At 40.5% G+C, this 23,529-nt stretch overlaps 1 protein-coding gene and 1 long non-coding RNA gene across 3 annotated transcripts in view; one reads left to right on the top strand and one right to left on the bottom strand.

Annotated features, from left to right (window-relative positions):
* Positions 1–11,401, bottom strand: part of LOC128311914 (uncharacterized) — a 68,384-nt gene extending 56,983 nt beyond the window's left edge. The window contains exon 1 of one of the 2 annotated variants that reach the window (XR_008290603.1): positions 11,285–11,401. This is a non-coding gene — a long non-coding RNA (uncharacterized LOC128311914). Of the gene's footprint in view, positions 1–136; positions 213–11,284 lie in introns of those variants that run through there. The other variant, XR_008290602.1, reaches the window with a different exon arrangement.
* Positions 11,402–11,404: 3 nt separating this feature from the next.
* Positions 11,405–22,394, top strand: SC5D (sterol-C5-desaturase). Its single transcript, XM_027036761.2, has 5 exons — positions 11,405–11,562; positions 17,322–17,539; positions 18,346–18,478; positions 20,360–20,460; positions 20,809–22,394. Exons 2-5 carry the CDS (start codon positions 17,330–17,332, stop codon positions 21,262–21,264), a joined length of 900 nt encoding a protein of 299 aa, XP_026892562.1. The 5' UTR covers positions 11,405–11,562; positions 17,322–17,329; the 3' UTR covers positions 21,265–22,394.
* Positions 22,395–23,529: the final 1,135 nt, after the last annotated feature.

Raw genomic sequence — 23,529 nt, 5'->3', positions numbered from 1 at the left:
TCAACAAGATAAAAATCTTCTGCACAGCGAAGGAAACAATCAGCAAAACTAAAAGGCAACCAATGGGATGGGAGAAGATATTTGCAAATGACATACCAGGTAAAGGGTTAGTATCCAAAATCTATAAAGAACTTACCAAACTTACCCCAAAAACAAATAATCCAGTGAAGAAATGGGCAGAAGACATGAATAGACACTTCTCCAAAGAAGACCCAGATGGCCAACAGACCCTGAAAAGATACTCAATGTCATGCATCATCAGGGAAACACAAATCAAAACCATATTGAGATACCACCTCACACCAATCAGAGTGGCTAAAATTAACAACTAAGGAAACAACAGACGTTGGTGAGGATGTGGAAAAACAGAACCCTCTTGCACTGTTGGAAGGGAATGCAAACTGGTGCAGCCATTCTAGAAAACAGTGTGGAGGCTCCTTAAAAAATTAAAAATAGAATTACCCTATGACCCAGCAATAACACTATTATGAATTTATCCAAAGGATACAGGAGTGCTGATTCATAGGGGCACATGTACCCCAAAGTTTATAGCAGCTCTTTCAACAATAGCCAAATTATGGAAAGAGTCCAAATGTCCATCAACTGATGAATGAATAAAGAAGATGTGGTTTATATATACAATGGACTACTACTTGACAATGAGAAAGAATGAAATCTTGTCACTTCCAACAACTGGAGGGCATTATGCTAAGTGAAATAAGTCAGTCAGAGAAAGAAAGGTGTCATATGTTTTCACTCATGAGTGGAATTTGAGAAACTTAACAGAAGACCATGGGGGAAGGGAAGGGGAAAAACTTAACCGGCTGAGCCACCCAGGTGCCTTGAAAGCACAGAGAATTTAAATAACTTGGCCAAGGGCACACAACCTCTCCACACTCCTCACTCTGTCTCTTCACTCAGGCAGTCCACTGGACCCCACCATGGTTCTGTCCCTGTCCCACAGCCTAGAAACTCTCTTAGGTCAGAAAACTGGGTCGGTCACTGGGCTCATTCATTTGTTTCCTGTTTCTCAGGCAGTACTATCCTCCATTGCTTGACTTCCTCACAGATGACCTCACTAATGCTGACCAAGAAGTCCCAGGCTGATTGGTTTAAAATTCCACTCCTGGGGGAGGCCGAGACTGCAGTTCAGTTCGGTATGAAGTCTTCACAAAAGTGACACTCCACTTTGGGCCTGTTGTTTCTTTTTAGCACTCCCTTAGATGGACTCCATAGCGGAGAAGAACGTAGGATCATTCACAGGCACCCATGACACACACCCATAAGTTTCCGGAAATAACAGAGGAAGAAACAGTGGGTAAAGGAGCAGTCCTGTGACATTTGAACTGTTAATGTTGAGGTGTTGTCATTCCTAACCGTGGGCTCGTGGTGCCTGAGGAAACTTGAGTTATAAATAAAAAGTATGTTCTGGAATAGAAGAGTGCACAGAGATGGTATTGACTTTCTCTAAGGAACTCCATGCAGCTTCACAGGTCGAGCTAAGACTTGAAGGAGAAATGGGAGTTCACCAGTGTCAGGTGAGAGGTAGGACGAGAAGGGGGAGGGAATTGTTTGTGCTGTGGGTGACAGCATAAAAGACCACAGCATGTTCTGGAATGTGAACATGGCCCTATAAAGCTCAAGTTGAGGGGTGCCTGGGTGGCTCAGTCATTTGAGCCTCTGGCCCTTGATTTTGGCTCAGGTCATGATTTCACGGTTCTTGGGATTGAGCCCTCTGTGCTGTCAGCACAGAGCCTGCTTGGGATTCCCTCTCTCCCGCTCTGTCTGTCTCTCTAAATAAATAAATAAACATTTAAAAAACACCCAAGTTGAGAATTGTCTTATAAACTGTGTTGTCTAAATGGAGTGTCTCTCAATCAGATGGGGCCCCAGATGTGGGGCAATGATCGGGTGGAAGCAGGTGGTGCAAGAGGTGAAAGGATTCGCCTGGGGCAGAACAAAGGCAATAAAAGTTTATTGAAAAGTTTATTGAATATGTCCTGGGGGGCAGGACAGCAGAGAGCCTATCAGAAACAAGGTAGTGAGAGGAGGTTGTTTTTAAGGAAGGAAGGTGAGGAGGTATGGCGAAGTATGGAATTCTCCCTTTTTGGTAACTATGCTTGGTTGTAAGTATCCCATTGGTCAGTTAGGGCCTAAGGATATTTTGAGGTGAGTCGCCTGATGGGCCTGTCTGTATCCAGCCTGGTGGTTGCTGTGGGCCCTTTCTACATTCTTTCCCTCAAGCCTGCTTGCCTAAAAGTGGCCTCTACATAAATGAGACCTAGAAGGATGGACCGATGATTGGGTTCTATTTGTTGGCATTCTTTGAAGCTTGGGATGAATTTCTACATGGGCGAATTTAATTTGCATCTGCTGGGTTTCCTGGGAGTCCACTAATCCAAGATCACTCTAAAATTCTCACTTTGCGGTTTTTAATACTACCAAGACAATAAGAATTTGGCCTGTGGGCTGGCTTTCAGTTCTAAAGTTTTGTTGTTTTTGTTAAGATTTTATTTTTAAGTAATGTGTACATCCAACGTGGGGCTCAAACCTACAACCTTGAGATCAAGAGTCCCATGCTCCACCAACTGAACCAGCCAGGCGCCCCTCAGTTCTAAGTTCTTGTCTGTGATTTCCTCCCTTTGCTCAGGACCAACATTTGAATTTATTTATTTGCTTCTGTAGTCCCCTGGAGCCAGGGGTGGAAATTTTTTAGTGAAGAAGTTTATTCAGATACCTAGGTCACCAAATAATCAGAAACAGAATGAAAACCGTCTTTTGAAAAGGCTAGCGTTTTATTTACTGTCACCTTATATGCTGAGAAAACTATTTCCAGATTTCTTTGCTTTATAAAATTTGGGTAAAGGAAAGAACGTGGAAATGGCTAATCCAATGACAGAGAGCTGGACTTCTGCAAATATTTTTAATCTACTTGTCACCAATGGGCCTTGAATGCCAGAGCAAATTTAGTCTGGTCTCTAGGTTAGTGACAAGAACAATAAATTTGAAGGCTTGCGTCCAATGCCAGCATTGTTACACATAAAGTTTGTGACTTTGGGGATTCATTCCTCCCCTGTAAAACACAGGACACGAATGCATACTGTACGTATTACATTCTAGGGCTACCATAACAGAATGCCACAATCTGGGTGGCTTAAAACAACAGAAATTTATTGTCTGATGGCTCTGGAGGCTGAAAGTCCAAAGTCAAGGTGCCAGCAGGGACATGCTGTCTCTGAAAAATTTACGAAAGAATCCTTCCTTGCCTCTTCCTGATTTGAGGTTCCTTCCTCAGTGCCTTGGCTTGCAGTGACCTCACCTCAACCTCTGCCTCTGTCAGTTACATGGTGTTCTCCCTGTATGTATATCCAAATTTCCGTTCTTGGTAAGGACATCAGTTATTAAGGGTTCGCACTACTCCGGTAGGACCTCATTTTCATTAACTGATTCTTTCTGTAACAATTCTATTTCCAAATAAGATCACCTCCAGAAACACTGGGAGCTAGGACTCCAACGTTACTTTTTGCGGAATTCAACCCAACTCATAACAACTATCTTCTAGGTCACTCCCTCCTCTGTTCCTCACAACACATCGTAGGTATTGTATATACCTTAGTTAAACACTTCTCGTTTTTTTTTAAGGCTGCTGACCTTTTTAAAAAAAATACCGGTATAATTAACATACAATGTTATGCTGGTTTCATGTGTACAGTACAGTGACTCAACAATTCTAAAAGTAGGGGCACCTGGGTGACTCATTTGGTTAAGTGTCCAACTTCTGCTCAGGTCATGATCTCCCGGTTTGTGGGTTCAGGCCCCACATCTGTCAGCACTGAGCCCGACAGCACTGGAGCCTGCTTCAGATTCTGTGTCTTCCTCTCTCTGCCCCTCCCCCGCTCACACTCTGTCTCTCTCAAAAATAAATAAACATTTAAAAAATTCAAAAGAAAACAAAAAACAACAATTCTAAACATTACTCCGTGCTCATCAATGTAAGTGTACTCCTAATCCGCTTTTCCTATTTCACCCATTCCCCCATGCACCTTCCTTCTGGTAACCATCTGTTGGTTCTCTATAGTTAAGACACTGTTTTTTGGTTTGTCTCTTTTTTAATTTGTTTGTTGTTTTGTTAAATTTCACATATGAGTGAAATTACATGGCATTTGTCTCTCTCTGACTTACTCCACTTAGCATTATGCCCTCTACATCCATCCATGTTGTTGCAAGTGACAAGATTTCATTCTTTGTTTTATGGCTGAATAATAGTCCTGTGTGTGTGTGTGTGTGTGTGTGTGTGTGTGTGTGTCTGTGTGTACCGCATCTTCTGTATCCACTCCTCTATCAGTGGATACTTGGGCTGCTTCTATAGTTTGCCTATAGTAAATAATGCAGTAAACATAGGTATGCCTATATCTTTTTGATTTGGTGTATTCATATTCTTTGGGTAAATACCCAGTAGTGGAATTACTGGATCGTATGGTAATTCTATTTTTCATTTTTTTGAGGAACCTCCTCCATACGGTCTCCCAACAGTGGCTGCACCATTTTGCATTCCCACCAATAATACACGGGGGTTCCCTTTTTTCTACATCCTTGCCAATCCTTGTTGTTTCTTATGTTTTTGATTTTAACCATTCTGACAGGTGTGAGTCAACACCTCGTTGTATTTCTGATTTGTATTTCCCTGAGGATGAGGGATGTCGAGCATCTTCTCATGTGTCTGTTGGCTATCTGGATGTCTTCTTTGGAGAAGTGTCTGTTCATATCTTCTTGTTTTTTTAACTAGATCATTTTTTAGTGTTGGGTTGTATCAGTTCTTTGTATATTTTGAATACTGACCATTTATCAGCTAGCTATGTCATTGGCAAATATCTTCTGCCATTAGTAGGTTGTCTTTTTGGTTTCATCAGGTCATCTCACAGTTCATGGGTTTGAGCCCCAGGTCAGGCTCTGTGCTGATAGCTCAGAGCCTGGAGCCTGCTTCAGATTCTGTCTATCTCTCTCTCTGCCCCTCCCCTGGTCATGCTCTGTCTCTCTCTCTCTCTCTCAAAAATAAATGAAAGTTTAAAAAAAAATTTTTTTTTTATTCTCTGTGCTTTCAATTTCTTGGTCTATAAATTGTTCCAAAAAAATGCATTTACCTCAAAGGGTTGGTGTCAGCATTTTAACAAGATAATACAAATGAAGGACTAAAATTGGTGCTTGACACTTGTTAAAGTGTTAGTTTTTATTATTATCCAACATATTTGGAATTGGTTGGTTAACTGAAAAAGCTTACTGAAGTGTGGAACCATAAAAAAGAAAGATAAATACACTGGAATAGGTTGCTTGTTTCTCAGTTATCTGCTTTCCCTTCTCTCAGAGTAATTAATGACAGCATCTAAAATACAACCTATGAGTCCCTGCCTCCCGGTATTCGTGTTGTGAAATCCACTCCCTTGAATGTGGACTGGGCCTATGACTTGCTTCTAACAAAAGAATATGGCAAAAGTGATAGAATATCACTTCTGAGATTAAGTTACAAAAAGATTCTGGCTTTCATCTTGCTCATTCTCTTGCTTTCTCCCCTTCCTCCTCTGTTCCAGCTTGCATGTTATGAGCTGCCCTCTGAGGAAGCCCACAGGACAAGCAATCATTTCCTCTGGCAATAGCCAACAAGGACTTGATGGCTGCCAATGGCCTTGTGAGTGAGCTTGGAAGTGGATCTTCTGAGGCTGCTGACAGCCAACAGAGTGAGCCCAGAAGCACTCCTCTCCAAACAGAGCCTTGGCCAACACCTAGACTAAGCTGCATCCAGATTCCTGCTCCACAGAAACTGTGAAGTAAATGTTTCTTGCTTTAAGCCGTTACATTTTGGGGCGATTTGTTACAAAGCAATAGTTAACTGTTACAGTTACAGAAACTCTGATTTTAGCTGAACAAACAGACTTCCAGCCGATTTCTACCAGGCTGTTTCTCAGCCTCCCTAACAGTTAGATGTGGCCAGGTAACAGAGTTATAGCCAACAGAATGTGAGAGATGATGTATGGAATTTTCAGACCAAGGCTTTTAAAATGTGGCTATGCAGGTTCCATTGCCTTGCCCATTCCTCTAGATAAGACACAGAAAGTTATGAAAATAGCAGAACTACAAGACGGAAAAACCTGGATCCCTGAATCACCCTGTAGAGGAGGGCTACCCAGGGACCAGGATCATCCATTTGAACTATCTGTGAGTGATAAATTTCTATTGTGTCGGAGTCATTATAATTTGGGGGTTTGTGGCCGCAGACAGCCATGCTAATTAACACTTTTATGTGAAAGAAAAGAAAAACTTTTCTCTGGAGTAAATCACTATTATTTTGGGTGTCTGTCACATGAAGCCTAACCTGTATCCTTATCAATATATATGCCTTAAGAATATTATTTTTTGGGAATGCAAGCTGGTGCGGCCACTCTGGAACACAGTATGGAGGTTCCTCAAAAAACTAAAAATAGAACTACGACCCAGCAATTGCACTAGTAGGCATTTATCCACGGGACACAGGTGTGCTGTTTCGAAGGGACACATGCACCCCCACGTTTATAGAAACACTATCAACAAAAGCCAAAGTATGGAAAGAACCCAAATGTCCACTGATGGATGAATGGATAAAGAAAATGTGGTATATACACACACACACACACACACACAAAATGGAGTATTACTCGGCAATCAAAAAGAAGGAAATCTTGCCATTTGCAACTACGTGGATGGAACTAGACGGTGTTATGCTAAACGAAATGTCAGAGAAAGATAAATATCATATGACTTCACTCATGAGGACTTTAAGGCACAGAACAGATGAACACAAGGGAAGGGAAAAAAATAATATAAAAACAGGGAGGGGGACAAAACATAAGAGACTCTTAAATATGGAGAACAAACTGAGGGTTATGGGAGGGATTGTGGGAGGGGAGATGGGCTAAATGGGTAAGGGCACTAAGGAATCTACTCCTGAAATCATTGCTGCACTATATGCTAACTAATTTGGATGTAAATTTAAAAAATAAAATTAAAGAAAAAAAAAACGAAACCTTGGAATTCTAACTTAGGAAAAAAAAGAATATTATTTTTACCTAGATATGTACTCCCTTGTCATTCTCCAAGGCCTTTCTCTTGAGTATGGTCCGTCTGATTGGAGTTCTTGCACAAACTATATGCCTAGTGCTTTACATTTGACTTTGTTTCATTTTGTTCAAAGTAGAGACAAGTCAAAGACTCTTGCAAATCAAATCGAATGCAGAATCCTACCAGACCTGGGGCTTTAAAAAGTCTTTCTAGGGGGCTTGTTGGTGGCTCAGTCAGTTGAGCGTCTGACTCTTGGTTTCGGCTCGGGTCATGATCTCACAGTTTGTGAGTTTCAGCCACGCATCGGGGCCTACTTGGGATTCTCTCTCTCTCCTTCCCACTCTGCCCCTCCCCTACCATGGTTTCACTCTCTCTCAAAATAAGTGAAAAAACTTAGAAAAAAAAAAGTCTTTCTAGTTGCTCATAACCGCTTTGCCTACACCCAATTCAATAGTTTTCTGGTTTTTTTTTTAAGTTTTAAGCAATTTAAACATTTGTTAATGATAAGAGGGAGAAGAAATGATCGTTGTGGACAAGATATAAAAACAGACATTTATACAATTACTGTCTTTACATCTTAATTGCACAGTATTAAATTTTGAACATCTTTTCTTTGCCTTTTGATGGAACTATCTTTGCAGTTAAAATGACCCATGTTGAAAAAATACAATCTAAAGCCTTACACAACACAAAAAGTAGAAAATAACATGAATAGCTATTTTTTATTAGCATTCATCTTTATCCCATCTTTCCAAAGCATTTTTGGTTTTCTTTTTTACATTTTATTTATTTTTGATAGACAGAGACAGAGCACAAGTGGGGGAGGGGCAGAGAGAGCCGGAGACACAGAATCCGAAGCAGGCTCCAGGCTCCCGACATGGGGCTCAAAATCACAAACCGCGAGATCATGACCTGAGCTGAAGTCGGACGCTTAACCGACTGAGCCACCCAGGCACCCCGACCTTCTTGGTTTTCTTAGAAACAGTTTTTTCTTTGCAGACTCAAATTTTATCAATTTGTGTAATTTAGCTACATAATTATGAGTATGATGGAAATAGATTGGTAACAAACATAACCAACTCTTGCTAAGCATTCTTCTCAACTGGGGGACGCAGATACACAGGAGTGAACCAAAGTGAAGGTTACTAGCTGTGTAGTACTTTCTTTAGTACTTCCCAGGGATCAGCTGCATATTTCAGAAAGAATATTAAAAACGTTAAGTGGACAGTGTTTAGGAAGAGCTTCTACTACATACAATGTGTACTTTTAGGGGAACAGAGACCATAGATTTCATCTACTTTTCAGAGGGAGCTCTGATCTCTAAAATATTAAGCACTATACTAAAAGTTAAAACCTAATCCATGGCACCAAGCTGAGGCCTAAACATCTTCTCTTCCTATATCTGATTTTGGATACTTGTGCATCTACCTTTTTCTTGAATACTCCTTTTCCTCTAAAAACTAAATTCATACAGGGGCACCTGGGTGGCTCAGTTGGTTAAGCATCCAACTCTTGGTTTCAGCTCAGGTCATGATCTCATGGCTCGTGAGGGCTCCGTGCTAACAGTGTGGAGCCTGCTTGGGATTCTCTCTCCCCCTTCTCTCTCTGCTCCTCCCTTGCTCGCTCTGTCTCTCTCAAAAAAATTTTTCTTTTTTTAAACTAAATGCATACAAATAGATGTTTGAGAGCCGGTGACCCTAACTGTTCACCAAAAACATTCAGATCCTAGGGGAGCCTGGGTGGCTGAGTCGGTGAAGCATTCTACCTCTGATATCGGATCAAGTCATGATCTCACAGTTCATGAGTTCAAGCCCTGCACGAGGCTCTGCACTGACAATGTGGAGCCTGCTTGGGATTCTCTATCTCTCCTCTCTCTCTGCCCCACCCCACTTGCACGCTCTCGCTCTCTCTCAAAATAACTTAAAAAAAAAAAAGCCATTCAGACTCTGAATCTCAGTTCAGAACCTTCCAACTAAATGGGGCCCCCTAACTCTGCTGTGGTCAAATGTTCCCCACACAGAGAGACTCTGACCATGCTGTCTAAAGGAATAGCCCTCATCAATTCTGATCCTTTCACCCTTTTGTTTTCTCCGTAGCACTTATGACTGTCTGTTTTACTATCCAGTACATATTCAATGAAAAAATTCAAACTATTCAGGATATTATTTTTGACATTTGTTTATAATTTCAACATCAGACTTCCCAGTCTTTCACAATAGTCTGTTATTTTTTTTTTTAATGTGAAATTACTTAAGTGAAGGGGAAAAATATTCTGGACTAAACAAACCACACAGGGAGCCTACAGCAGCTGCAAATTTGGAAACTTTGTACTAGGTCGATGCCTTTTAAATCTGTATCAATACAAGGAAATCTCGCTAAAATGAAGCTGAGAGGTCAGCAGCCGGTGCTTTCACACCCTAGCACTCCTAGTCCATTGCGGACACAACAGGAAGAGCCTACCTTCAGGTCCATTGACTTTTGCTATTACTTGACTACCCCAGTAGGAGAAAGGTTTTCCTCTGCCCAGGCAACAGCTCAGCCAATGAAAACCACCATGCTTCCAACTCCCAGTGCATTCCGATGGACTTCCAATTTATAAAAGCCGTCCCCCGTTCCCCTTTTCCTCTATAAACTGGCAATCCTTTCTTTCGCTCTGTGGATTTGCCTGTGATTTTCCCATCGCTTGCTTGTCCCCCAGTGTAATTCTCTGCTATTCTCAAACAAACCCCCTTTTTTTGTTGTTTGCTGGCAAAATAACTAGCTGTTCATTTTTAAGGTTAACAAGCTGCATGTTTATGTTCCCCAGAAACGAAACCAAAAAAATCTTAATTTCAAAAATTAAAAGATGAAATGAGAACAATAACAAAAGAAACAAAGAAGAGATGCGATTTAGGAAGTAGGAGGCGGGGCGCCCAGGTGGCTCAGTTGGTTGGTTAAGCATTTGCCTTGGGCTCAGGTCATGATTCCCCGGTGCGTGAGTTGGAGCCCCACATCCGGGTCTCTGCTGTCAGCGCAGAGCCTGCTTTGGATCCTCTGTGCCCCTCTCAGCCCCTGCCCCACTCTCTCTTAAAAATAAATAAATAAACTAAAAAAAAAAAAAAAAGTAGCAGGCAATTGCACAAATCATTATGTTGTATACCTGAAACAAACATACTGTTATCAAGTCATTATGGTGCACACCTGCAGCTAAGATACTGTTACAGCTAATTAAAAAAAGAAAATAGGAGACAAGCCACAGATATTTAAAGCAGTATTCACACAACAGGTGTTTATGATCGGAGTTTAATAATTTCTCCCCTTACATTGTTGCACTTCTGACGGTCCTATAAGGAAACAGAAATGATTTCCCAAACTTTGTCATCTCCTACTTGCCAGCATTTTTTTTTCTATGTATCCCCCTGGAGGGAGCAAAACTGAAGGCCAGATTTTCTTCTGACTGGTCAAATTCATTAGAGCAGTGGTTCTCTAGCAAACATTAGACTCACTCACGGTTTATTAAAAGATTCCTGCCCGCCCTCCCCCCGCCCCGGGGGAGATTCTGATCCAGTAAGTCTGAAATTTGTATTTCCCCCACATTTGTATTTCCAAGAAACTCCCTGATGATGCTGACACTGCCGGTTGGACTGTGGGAAGCACTACACTGAGGCGCGCAGGAAATTTACAAGGGTGACCACCGCAATTTACGTCTAGAAAAGCAAGCTTCGCAAAAAAAAAAATAAAAAAAAGTCAATCCAACAAACAAAAAGCCCGACACACTCCCAGACAACAGCAAAGCTCTAGGAAGCCACACGTATTCCCGTTCAGTCTGCACAGATTTGCTTTATCGGTTCTATGAAAAGCTTCGTGTCAGTTAAAACACCTACCTAAACTGGTTCAGCCAAACTCCCGCCATTCAATGCTATATAAAAGGGCAGGCTCCCGGCTAAGAAATATCAGCAATCGTCTTAAGGATAATCGAGCCTCCTTCACCTGGGTCGAAAAATGCACCGCCCGCCCCCCGCCCCCCGCCCCCCTCCCCGACCCGACATTCACCTCAAAGGAAATATCTATTTCCCTCAATGTAGAGCATCGGTTTTAGGGATGTTTCCATTAATACAGGAAACCTGATTCGGGCAGGATCTGAGCTACACACGTCAGTGACAGTGAAAAAAGACAAAAACAAAACCTGAAACTCCACCCGCCGCCGCTACGGTACCTGAACCACGGTCCCGCCCTCTCTTCCACTGGGAGGACGAAGGGGGCAGCGCCGAGTGCGCGGCGCCCACGTGACCGCCAAGCGCCGCGCGCAGCCAAGTCGCGCGATCTGCCGTCATATCAGCTTATGCCGCCGGCTCCTGATTGGCTGGCGGCTCCGGCCGCTAGGAGCGTGTGTCTGGCTACGCCCCTCCCTGCCCGGCCCGCTGGCTGAACGCCGCTGGGTTCACTTTGGCCCAAGGCAACCTGCGACGTCTGCGGCGGTGGAACCTTCGGAAGGTAGGGATGCCAGCAGGGCAGGCGGCGGCGGCGGCGGCGGCGGAATACCTCCGGAGAGGGATGGGCGAGGAGAGGAAGGGAAGTGGAGGGAGAGAAATCCGCAGGATGGGTCCCAGGTGGGGAAGTTGGGAGCGCGCCAGACGCTTTTTTCACGACCGGCTGCGGGGTGTCAGGCTCCGGGCGGGCGCTGGGGCTCCAGCGGTGACCCACGGCAGGGATTGGCAGGCAGCCGGGCATCCTGACAGCGTGCGCAGGCCGTGAGGCGTCGAGTGCGGGCGCAGGGGGCGCTCGCTGGCGGGGATGGGGAGAGGGGCGACCGGAGACCTGCGGTGTCTGGGGGCTGTAGCCTGGCCCGAGGACGTTTCGGGGCGCTAAGGAGGCCCGCGCATGAAAGCAACACACACGGCGAGGGACGTCAGGAAAACGACAAGTTGGCTACTGCGGATTGCTCATCCCAGGGAAGTCTGTCCAGTGAACGCTAATGCTTTGCTTTGAGACAGACTTCCCTATGTTTTGGAGGGATTTTTCCCTTTTTTGTTTTTTAAAGGGGCAAAGAAATTAGGCTGTGACCTCCTGACAATTGCAGTGCAAACCCCAGTTACTGCAACGTAATTAGGATGGAGGGACAACAGTCCGCGGTTTGTAAAGACTAAAAGGGAAGGGAAATAATGTATCAAGTTAGCGTCGAAAAAGGAAGAAGTCCTGCCTCTTGGCATCCCTGTGTTATAGCAGAATAAATTTGGAGGTGGTGTAGATAAAGTTCCCAATGTCAGTACGTAAAGTTTCCAAACTGGAAAGCTTGCGGTAGGCAGGTATTTTTTAACCAAAACCTTCCAGCAGGTTACCTGTCTTTATATCACCGTTGGTGCGTGCGTGCGTATTTAGGTTTCTAATGATAAGCATCTAAAAAATAACAAGTACATGATCCTTGATCACTTACAGAATGCTTTCCCATTCATTATGTAATGTAATTAGCATGGAATACTCAGAATGCCGCATCCGTAGGAGTACAACTTGAGAGATAATATAATGTAGAAGCTGGGAGAACAGACTCTAGACTATACATCCCAGTTGTTACTTGTTACTTAAGTTATTTAAACACTCCTGCCCTCAGTTTCCCTTTCTCTAAAGTGAAGGTTACAGAATTATCTACCTCCTCGGATTGTGATAATTAAGCCAAGTGATACAGAAAAAATGTTTTTAAATAATACCTGATTCTCAACAAATGTTAGCCGTTACTGTCTATACTTTTAAAATAAAGCAAAAGTAAGAGTAGACTCCGATATTCTAAGCCTAATTGTGTTTTATTAAAAACTGTGTTTTATTTTTATAAAGTTTCTTTGTTTCTGTAAACGTAAAATAGTACCAGCTTTGTTTCAGTCATGGGTAGTTAACTTAGGGTCTGTGAAGACCCTGACTTCAGTGGGGTATAAACCCCTTAAAATCGTATGCAAAATTATGTGAATTTGTAGTCACTGAGAATTGTAAACATTAAGGAGCTGAAGAGTTGAGATAGTGATGAAGAGGCAGTGGAACTTGGTGCGAGTTTAAGAAGTTTGACTTTGTGGGGTGCCTGGGTGGCCCAGTCAGTTGAGCGTCCAGCTCTTGATTTGGGCTCAGGTCATGATCTCACAGTTCGTGGGTTTGAGCCCTGTATCAGGTTCTGCACTGCCATTGCGGAGCCTGCTTGGGATTCTCTCTGCCCCTCCCCTACTCCCGGTTGTTCTTTCTCTCTAAACAACTAAACATTTAAAAAAAAAAAAAAAAAGAAAAAAAAATAGAACTTGGACTTTGCAGCCAGACTGCATGTGTTTGAGTTCCAGCTCCAGCATTTGTTACTTGATGATCCCAAGCAGGTTACTAGTATTTCCTGTGCCCAGCTTCTTGATCCATAAGATAATACTAGTACCTAACTCATGGGGTTTCTTGAAAGGGTTAAATGAGCTAATATTTACACTGCCTAGTGTACAGTAAATATTGATACTAGATATTATCAGTTATTTTTCAAAGAAAAACCAAATGACCTCTTTCTCCCTTAGGTTAAAGTAATTTTGACTCAGCTTTGGCTCCCGTAGCAGCAGTAATAATAGCTCCTGTTTCTTGAATAACTTCTCTGTGTCAGTGCCGAAAGACTAGAAACTTAGTGCCTAAACCTTAAGAACAATTCTATAATGAAGATACGTTATCTCATTTTACAGATGTGGGTTTGAATATAAACTTCCAAGTTGAACTGCAATTTTGAGATTATATTGTCACTGATTTCAAAAGATTTCTTTGTTAGATGTCAGAAAGTATGGCAACGTATTTAGGAATACTTAATATCTACATTCAACAAATAAAATTAATTGAAGCCAAAATTCTAAAAACACTTAAAATAGGTTTCATTTCACAGTATCTAAACTGCCTCCCTTTCCGGCACTGGTTTGTCGTTGCAGCAATTATGCACAGGGAATGTACAAATGAACACAACTAGCATGGTCCTCAGATAAAAGCAAAACTGAAGTTAGGGACTGAGATCTTGTGAAAGTTATTACTCACGTCTGATATTGAAGGTTGATTAAAGTAGATTTCTGGTTACCGTTTGAATTGTTTTTGGCTGCACTGTACTTACTGTATTGTCTTAGGGCTACGGGACTCTATAGGTAACATGTAGATTAGTCTGGAAACTCTTAACCAACCTTTAGTGGTGTCACAATATCTAGTTGCTGGGTTGTTTTTAAATGTTTATGTTTCCTGGTATGACTTAGTGTACTTCCTTTGCTACATTATTTCCCTTAGCAGTCTCTACTCCTTATGGCTTCAGCTTCAACCAGTACAAGCTCGCTGTTGAACTTCCGATTCATATTTGCATGTAATCTACTGCTTTATGTCTAAGAAGAAGCATAGAGTTAAAGCTTATTAGTCTGTGCTAATTAGATTTAAGACCCAAACTGACTCCATCATTCCTTACACGCCCTGCGTGTCCCAAATATATATATTTGTCCCTGTGGCACCAAATATAACAGCTCTCCCAGAGTTCCCTCTTTTGATTATGATGACATCATCATCCACATGAGCCAGCTTAAATCTCATAGTCATCCTGCATTTCTCCCTCTTTCATATTCCAGTATTTAATTGGTTGTCACGCCCTGTGGGTTTTATGGGTTTTTTTGTTTTTTGTTTGTTTAAGCAGGCTCCACCCCTCATCCCCCCCCATTACCCACCCCCCCCCCCCCCCAGTGCTGAGGTCAACATGGGGCTTGAACTCATGACCCTGGGATCAAGACCTGAGCTGAGATCAAGAGTCAGATGCTTAACCAGCTGAGCCACCCAGGCATCCCAAGCCCTGTGGGTTTTTTACTTGCTCAATCTCTGATGAATATGCGTGTTCTTAGAGCTGGGCTAGTCTATCACAGGAGCAACCAAATTAGTCTATCTCTGGCTCTGGCTCTTGCTTTTTTTCTCATCAATACTCATATTCCTAATGGAATGGTTTCTATGAAGTACGGGTCTAATTATAATCTCTTCCCTGCTCAGAGACCTTTTGGTATCTCCCCGTCGTGTATGAGGGAAAGTTCGATTCCCTAGCAGGGCAACAGAGCCCTTCCCAGTCTGACACCACTTTCCTTTTATAAGGTTTATCCTCAAACATTTTTTTCCCCTCTGTTTTACCCGTCACACTGTTTGGCACCCACCAGTGACACCCATTGAGTCACGAATGTAGCATGACTTTTTTCCATGCCTTTGCAAGTTGTTACCTTTATTTGAAATGCCTCTCTCTAAACTTTTCTTTCTGATAATGTCCTTTAACGCCTGAATCAGATGTGTGTATACCTTTGTTATGGCACTTGCATTGATGTAATTATTTCTAAAATTGCCTTATCTTGAAGATGGATTTTGACTGTATCTTTTCAATCTTTATAGGCTCATTATCTAGTGTAGAGCTTGATGCTTAATTGTTATTTGAATGAATTAACAGTGTATGATGAAGGATATATGTCAATATCTGGCATTTGGCATTAGTTAACTAAAACTAAGCACCGGGGTGGCTTGGTCAGTTAAGCATCCGACTCTTGATTTCAGCTCAGGTCATGATCTCCCAGTTCGAGCCCCGCATCAGGCTCTGTGCCAACAATGCGGAGCCTGCTGGGGATTCTCTCTCTCCCTCTCTCTCTGACCCTCCCCTGCTTGCTCTCTGTATCTCTCTCAAAATAAATAAAAATAAACTTAAAAAAAAAACTTTCCATGCCAAAGTGAGAAAAAAATGTTTGCGACGCCTATCACAGTAAAGGAGCTAAACACTCTTAATAAATAAGAACTTCTAGAATTTGATTTTAAGAAACTGACAACTCAGTGGGAAAATGGGCAAGGGATAAAGACATTACTTCACAGAAAAAAAATATAAATTATTCTAAATATGTGGAGTCATGCTCAACCTCACTCATAATAAGAAAAAGGTAAATATACACGGAGATATCATTTTTGTTGCTATCAGATTAGCAAACATCTTAAAGTTCGATGATACTGTCTGTTAAGGTTGTAGAGATATAGGCACTGTGGCCTTGCAAAGTGGTACAGTTCCTGTGCAGAGCAATTGGGCAGTGTCTACCAGAGTGACCAATGCAGTTCAACTCTGTCCTAGCTTTTCTGCTTGTAGAAATTTACACAAAGTAGGGTTAATCGTTGTAGCATTGTTTTAAATCACCTAAGATTAGAATCTATCCAAATCCTTGTACATGAGTTAGATAAACAGCAGCGAAGTCACACAAAGGAAACATATGTCCATAGTCCCTTAGCCACACTTTCAAAGTCCGAAAAGCCCTGAAAAACCAGAAGTTTTTTTGTTTTTTAAAGGTGGGCACTCAAACTCATTTGGTGGCAAGGGCTTACTCCCACTGACTGAGGTGCCCATTTTGTGTTGGTGCACCTGTCAGGTACCCCCACCCCTTGCAATTTGCTGGGACTGTTTTTGTTACTTTCGGTTTAATTGCATATGGCAACATTAAAAAAAAAACAAGAGGTAATGAAAGTCCATATGAATAACTGAATGGAAGCACCTGTCATTGGTAATAGCACAGAACACAGAGTTATATATTGTAGGAACTTGTGCGTCGTGTGTCTGTGAGGCCTCCTGCTGAAGAAGACGGTGTGGGCACTACCACCATGTGACTTAAAGACTAGAAGAACAGATTGCCAAAGTTTTACACTGGTGGTGAGGACCAAGAGAGAACTAACGAAAACCAGGAAACCACCGGTCCTAACCATGTTCCGATTAAGTGGATTTGACAACAAGAACATAAATAAATGCCACCAGTTGCTTCGTGGATCTTGAAACAAGCTGGAATATATCAGGAAGAACTACTACTGAAGAAGAATGTTAGTATTAAGAAGAGAGGAATCAAGTTTAGGGAGCAGGGTAATGAAAAATATCTGAAAGTATGGTGAAAATTACTCTGCCGGTCAGGAAACAGCTACACCTAACCCTGGTGAGTTGGCTAAGGTAATACCCGATGGAAACGTGAGTGCTGAATACATTTGCAGTGGTGGCGGAATATTGTGGTAACATATTGTTAAATTGCTCTGCACAGGAACTGTATCACTTTGCAAGGCCATAGCAACATAGGGTAGTGCCTGTTGCCCTACAACCTTACCGGCAGAGAATGTCCTCAAACTTCAGGATATTCGTTAAGCAGGAACTTCATATATAGTTTTTCTAAAAATGTTTCGCATTAAAAAATATCAACATGGGTAAATAATTGTTGCACATGCTTATCCTTCAGGGACTAAGATGGATCTTGTACTCAGTGCTGCAGATTATTATTTTTTTACGCCGTACATCTACCCAGCCTCGTGGCCCGAGGACGACATCTTCCGACAAACTATTAGTCTCCTAATTGTAACAAATCTTGGCGCTTATATCCTTTATTTCTTCTTTGCAACACTGAGCTATTATTTTGTCTTTGATCATTCATTAATGAAGCATCCACAGTTTTTAAAGGTAAGTGATTTTCTTACCTACTTTTTAACTGTTTTTACCGTAAAAATAATACGTATTTGTGTGTGAGATTTTCAGGTTAAACTGGTTATAACCATTAAGAAAAATTTCTGCAACCAGCATTAGATGGGTTAGATAGTTTTGGTAGGGCTAATCCCCTCTCTTAATGGAAACAAATAAATGAACCCAACTTCTTTTTTTTTTCTTTTTTAATTATAAGCCTGGTGTCTTGCTAGATATATAGAATTTCTTTGCTAACAGTGATGAATAAATAAATGCACACATTTGTGTATTTGCTTTAATGTTTGACTTTCACAAACAAGTATGTTTTTACTATGTGTGTGTGTATATATATCTTTATATATATATATATATATATATATATATATATATCTTTTGACATGATAGGAGATTGTAAATTTATTTACAGTCATTTTCTATTTCAGTTATTTATATTTATCAGTTCCCCCAAGGACTAAATAAAGAAAAAATTAAGAGAGGTTTGGGGATGGAAGTTATTTATGAAAGAAAGGATCATTTTATAAATAGACGTGTAGAATGCGGATTTTGTGAGAAAAAGAGTAAGATCAAGAATTCAAGGTACTTAGCGTATTTGCTTTTTAAAAAAGAAGTGTCTTTCTTACACATGCATTCCCACGTATTAACATTTTAACAGAAACAGTTTAGCAGTAAGCTCCTTCACATAAAAGAGATTGAAAAATCCATTCCAAGACAATTTCATCAATTTCATGCTGGTTTTGTTTAACATAGACTTTGTGGTTTTTAAGTATTGGAAATTTCGTTTTCAGAATCAAGTCTATAGAGAGATTACGTTTACTGTGCAGTCATTGCCGTGGATTAGTATTCCCACTGTTGCATTGTTCCTGCTAGAGTTGAGAGGTTACAGCAAATTATATGATGACATAGGAGAGTTTCCAAGTGGTAAGTAAATAATATGAACATGAGGCACAGAGTGGTTTCTCTCAAGAACCAAATCTGCCTCTCTTTCTTCTTTTAAAATAATTACAGATTGTTTGTGGGTTTTTTTTTTTTCAGTTAAAAATTTTTTATGTTGGTTAAATTTTTTTTAATGTTTATTTATTTTGAGAAAAAGAGACAGAGTGCAAGCAGGGGAGGGGCAGAGAGAGGGGGAGACACAGAATCCGAAGCAGGCTCCAGGCTCTGAGCTGTCAGCGCAGAGCCCGATGTGGGCTCAGTCCCATGACCCCGGGATGATGAACTGAGCCAAAATCAAGAGCTGGACGCTCAACCAGCTGAGCCCCCTAGGCTCCCCATTTAATGGTTTTTAATGCTTTGTTTTTATGCATTCATGTCTTGCCACACAATGCACATTTCCTAATCTATCAATTTTAAAGCTGGTTGTGGATGGAATTATGCTTAGGGGAAGATGGATAGATCAGAGATAGAGCTTTGCATTCATTTACTATTCTCTTTATTGAAGTCAGACTCCCTCAAAAGCTCAAATAGTACATAATTATAGGAAATCAGAAAATACAGATTTTTAAATCCACTGTCCTGCTACCTAGAAACTACCTCTTTTGACATACATCCTCCAGTTTTCTATGCATGTATATTTCATCATTTATGCTACAAAAATGAAACCCTACTACACATACTGGTTTGGACTTTGCTTTTTTTTCTTAGTAGTGTATATATATATGGCCATCTTTTCATTCAGTAAATATTGACCTTATATAGTGTATGAGTTACAGTATCACATTATGTAGATATCAATAGTTTATTTAAATGATCCCCGATTTTAGGCCTTTAGATTATTCCTTTTTTTCTCTTGTAGCCAGTCCTGCAGTGACTAAATTTTTGTGAAATTCTGAAATTATTTAATGAAGAGACATTTCTGGTGTCTAGTATTAGAAAGTGAGAATAGTAGTTAACGTTTATTGAGTGTTAATACGTACCAGCTACTTCTAAGCTTTCCACACGTATCAATCCATTTTATTCTATATCGGTTCTACGACATAGGTCCTGTTATTACGTTCCTCTTATAGGTGAGTAAATTAATGTACAGAGAGTGTCAGTAACTTGCCCATTCAGCAAATAAGTGGTCATTCAGCAAATAAGTGGTCTATCTGGGACTGGCCCTCAGGCTCGCTTGCACCCACACAGCTGCTGTCCAAGTAAGAGGTTAGATATTTAAAAGAAGGAACAAGAATTATACAGTAGGGCGATGAATTGACTAGGCCTTGAAAAGTGGATAGGACTCTGAGTAAATATAAAAGGAGAAAGTGCATTCTAGATACATGGAACAGAATGAGTAAAGGTACAGAGGTGAGACTTTCAAGATGTTGGGAGGACAGTGAGTAAACTAGCCTGGTTAGTACAGGAATGGATCAGGCAGGAAAGATCAGAAAAAGTTGGGTTGTGGAGGAAATGCTAGGTTTTAGGTATTTAGCGGGAAATAAAGTTCTAAGCGGGAAAATAGTATGTAAAGATATGTTTTATGAGGATTAAGATGAAGGAAAAATAAACAGTGTTATTTATGCCCAGAGATTTAAATAAGAAAGATGCCTTAAGCATATGTTTTTTTTTGTCTCATAAATGTCTTCATAATTTAATATTTGAGGTGGGGGCACTTTAAGGGTTTATCAGAGGCAAATGAGGAAATGAGCAGATACCAGAGAGATTAGGAAGATTAATTTATAATGTATTGAATTAGCCAAAACAGTTGATAGTGTTAGGTCTAGGATCATATTTGGTCCACTGAGATGGACGAGTCAAGTACAAAGTAAATTCTGATCCTGGAAGCCGGATCTTGGTTCTGATCTATCGTGTTGTCTCTTCTAGGCTGGTTTCGGCTCATTGTTAGTATACTGTCCTTCCTCTTTTTCACTGACATGCTGATCTACTGGATTCACAGAGGCCTTCATCATAGACTTGTGTATAAGGTAGAGTGAAATTTAGGGGAAAGAGAAAAACTGTATCCATTTCAGCAGTGTATGGTTACAAATTCTGTTTTCTGTTTCCCAGAATTTCCTGTAACTTACTAAATACCTAAGTAGCCACAGCATGACAGATACCAGGTTCATTTTGTTTGTGTTCTTTATGGGTCTGGAGGGGCTATGTTACAATGTTACTGTTTCAGGTAAAGAGGGCATTTTATAACATGAGTGATTTCGCTGAATTTACAGAGATTTTTTAGTTAGGTCATTGGAAATGACATGCTCATGACATGGGCATGGAAAGCTAAGTTGAAAAGTGAAGGTGGTTATTAACTGTGTTCTTTCCTTCTGTAGCGCATACACAAACCTCATCATCTCTGGAAGATTCCTACTCCATTTGCCAGTCATGCTTTTCACCCCGTGGATGGCTTCCTTCAGAGTCTACCTTACCATATATACCCTTTTATCTTTCCACTACACAAGGTGGTTTACTTAGGCTTGTACATCCTGGTCAATATCTGGACGATTTCCATTCATGATGGTGATTTCCGTGTTCCCCACATTTTAAGGCCATTTATTAATGGCTCAGCCCATCATACAGACCACCACATGTTCTTTGACTATAACTATGGACAGTATTTCACCTTGTGGGATAGAATTGGAGGCTCATTCAAAAATCCTTCCTCCTTTGAAGGGAAGGGACCACTTAGTTACGTGAAGAAGATGACAGAAGAAAAATGGAACAGCCACGCAGAAAACGGTTGTAAAAATGGAAAATTATTCAGTGGAGAGCTTACAAAGACTGAGTAGTAGATTTTTGCCCTGTTATTGAGTATGACAAAATATTTTTAGTTAAGGAAAAATAATCTACATACATACAACCAAGAGACATAGCAAGTAAATGGTATTTGAAAGTCCACGTTGTGGGTTCTGCTCATCATGATGGTAGGTCAAGGAAAGATGCTGTCTGTGAACACCAAGAGTTTCAACCTCGTGCTTACAACACTAAGTGTTGGTCTAAAGGGCAAGTTATGTCTTTCTAGCCAGCGTATCTATAATTTGTATAGCCTCAGCGGTTTTTGTAAGGATAGAGAATAAATTATCGAGGGGACTAGGTTATGTCCTTTTGCCTTAATCCACCCATACTGATTAAGAAAAATATGTTATGCTTGATAATACCACCACTAAGCATCATAACAAAGAAATACTAATAGGAATAGGGTTCCTTATTTCAGGAATGGTTAAGTCTTCAGTGTTGGTATGGTAATGACTACCCATAGTGTTTGTTCAAGTGGAAACATCAGTGTGAAAAAAAACTCTGATAAAACATTAGCAGCCAAGTAAATGACCTAATTAATAGCAGGTATAAGAAGATTATCATCTTCCTACATGTAGGAAGCTTCTCTGTAGACATTGTCAAATAATTGCATTTTACTGATGAAAACATAAACTAGAATTTTTAAGAAAATGTTCATACTACCATGATTTAATCCAAACCTGGGACTATTTTAAGATTTTGATGGTTATTGTTTTAAACCATTGTTTAATAAGTATTATGTGAACCTGAGTATATTTAGAAAGGGAAATTTGATGCCCAAGTAATATATTTGACATTACTGCTTTTTTAATTAAAAGGATGCACTGCACTTTTGATATGTTTCAAAGTTACAATCCTGTAATTTCCTATGAAAGGAAGTAATTGCCAAAAATTTAGGCCTATCACTGAAGATTAGCTTTGAAATCTTATTTTCTCTCCTCTCCCTTCACTTTCCCCCACATTCTGTGCAAGATTTAACAAATACTTTCGTAAAGAAATGTTGTGTGTTGTAACAAATATGTTGGAAAAACATGATTTGGAAAGGCATTCTATAAGCTATTTATGTAAAATCAATAAAAGTTGATTATCACTATTATTAAACTGTATCAGTTAAATATTGTAACCGCACAAAGTATTCTTTGTACAAATTTTGTGTCAACTTGAAACCACAGACATGATGTGGATTGTTGAAACTTTTAAATGTTCCCAAATGCTCCGAGTCAAGAGAGAAAGAAGGGGGTAGCACATTCTTTTTATATTCACATTCTTACTAGACGTGAGTGTTTTAGCAAGAGACCCGTCATAAAACGTAATGCTTGGTGTCCTGAAGAAAGTATTTTTTTCTGAGTTACTGTTGACAGGGTCCTGCTACTTAAACATACTAGCGTGCCAGTTGGTGTTTGGTAACTGACAAATGCAGACAAGTGATGGTCACTAACCCCCCTGGCTCCAGTGCTCCACTTGGACCCCCCAAAATTAGGAAATTAAGCAAACTTTGTTTCCTCTGATAATGACGGCTAATATTCAAGTTTTCTATTTCTGTTTCAGTTTTGGTAGTTTATCTGTTTCTAGGAATTTACCCGTTTCTTCCAGGTTGTCCAATTTGTTGGCATATCGTTTTTCATAATATTCTCTTGTAATAGTTTGTATTTCTGTGGTGTTGGTTGTTATTTCTCTTCTCTCATTTGTGATTTTATTGATTTGGGTCCTCCCTCTTTTCTTTTGGGTAAGTCTGGCTAGACGTTTATCAATTTTACTAACTTTTTTCTTAGAACGTGCCCCTGGTTTCATTGATCTGTTCTATTGTTTTTTTAGTTTCTATATCATTTATTTCTGCTCTAATCTTTATTATTTCCTTTATTCTGCTGGTGTTAGACTTTTTTGTTCTTTTTCTAGCTTCTTTACGTGTAAGGGTAGGTGGTTTATTTGAGATTTTTTTTTTTTGCTTCTGAGGGTAGGCCTGTATCGCTGTATAGTTCCCTCTTAGGATCGCTTTTGCTGCATCCCAAAAGTTTTGGACTCTTGTGGATGACACCTAGTGTTTATTGAGTTTCACTCCTGATCAGGCACTATTACAAGTCCTTGACATGAGGAAATTGGAATGCAGTTGTATGACTTTTCCAAGGTTATTTTTCTCATGTAAAGCCCAGTGTGGATGTTTCTGGTCAGTGGGCAGCTCTCCCCAGTCATTCTGAGACCCAGGCTCCTTCCATCTTGGGGCTACCTATCTCTAGTTTACAGTCTTCCTTGTTGTAGAA

This window comes from Acinonyx jubatus, chromosome D1 (assembly GCF_027475565.1).
Source record: "Acinonyx jubatus isolate Ajub_Pintada_27869175 chromosome D1, VMU_Ajub_asm_v1.0, whole genome shotgun sequence".
Lineage (NCBI taxonomy): Eukaryota > Metazoa > Chordata > Mammalia > Carnivora > Felidae > Acinonyx > Acinonyx jubatus.
The sequence above is the reverse complement of the archived record's forward strand: the minus strand, read 5'-3'. Positions and strand labels throughout refer to the sequence as shown.

Coding starts and splice junctions, on each gene's coding strand:
- SC5D (XM_027036761.2), top strand. CDS start 17,330: ATGGATCTTGTACTCAGTGCTGCAGATTATTATTTTTTTACGCCGTAC. Junction 17,540..18,345: donor AGCATCCACAGTTTTTAAAG/GTAAGTGATTTT, acceptor TTTCGTTTTCAG/AATCAAGTCTATAGAGAGAT. Junction 18,479..20,359: donor CATAGGAGAGTTTCCAAGTG/GTAAGTAAATAA, acceptor TGTCTCTTCTAG/GCTGGTTTCGGCTCATTGTT.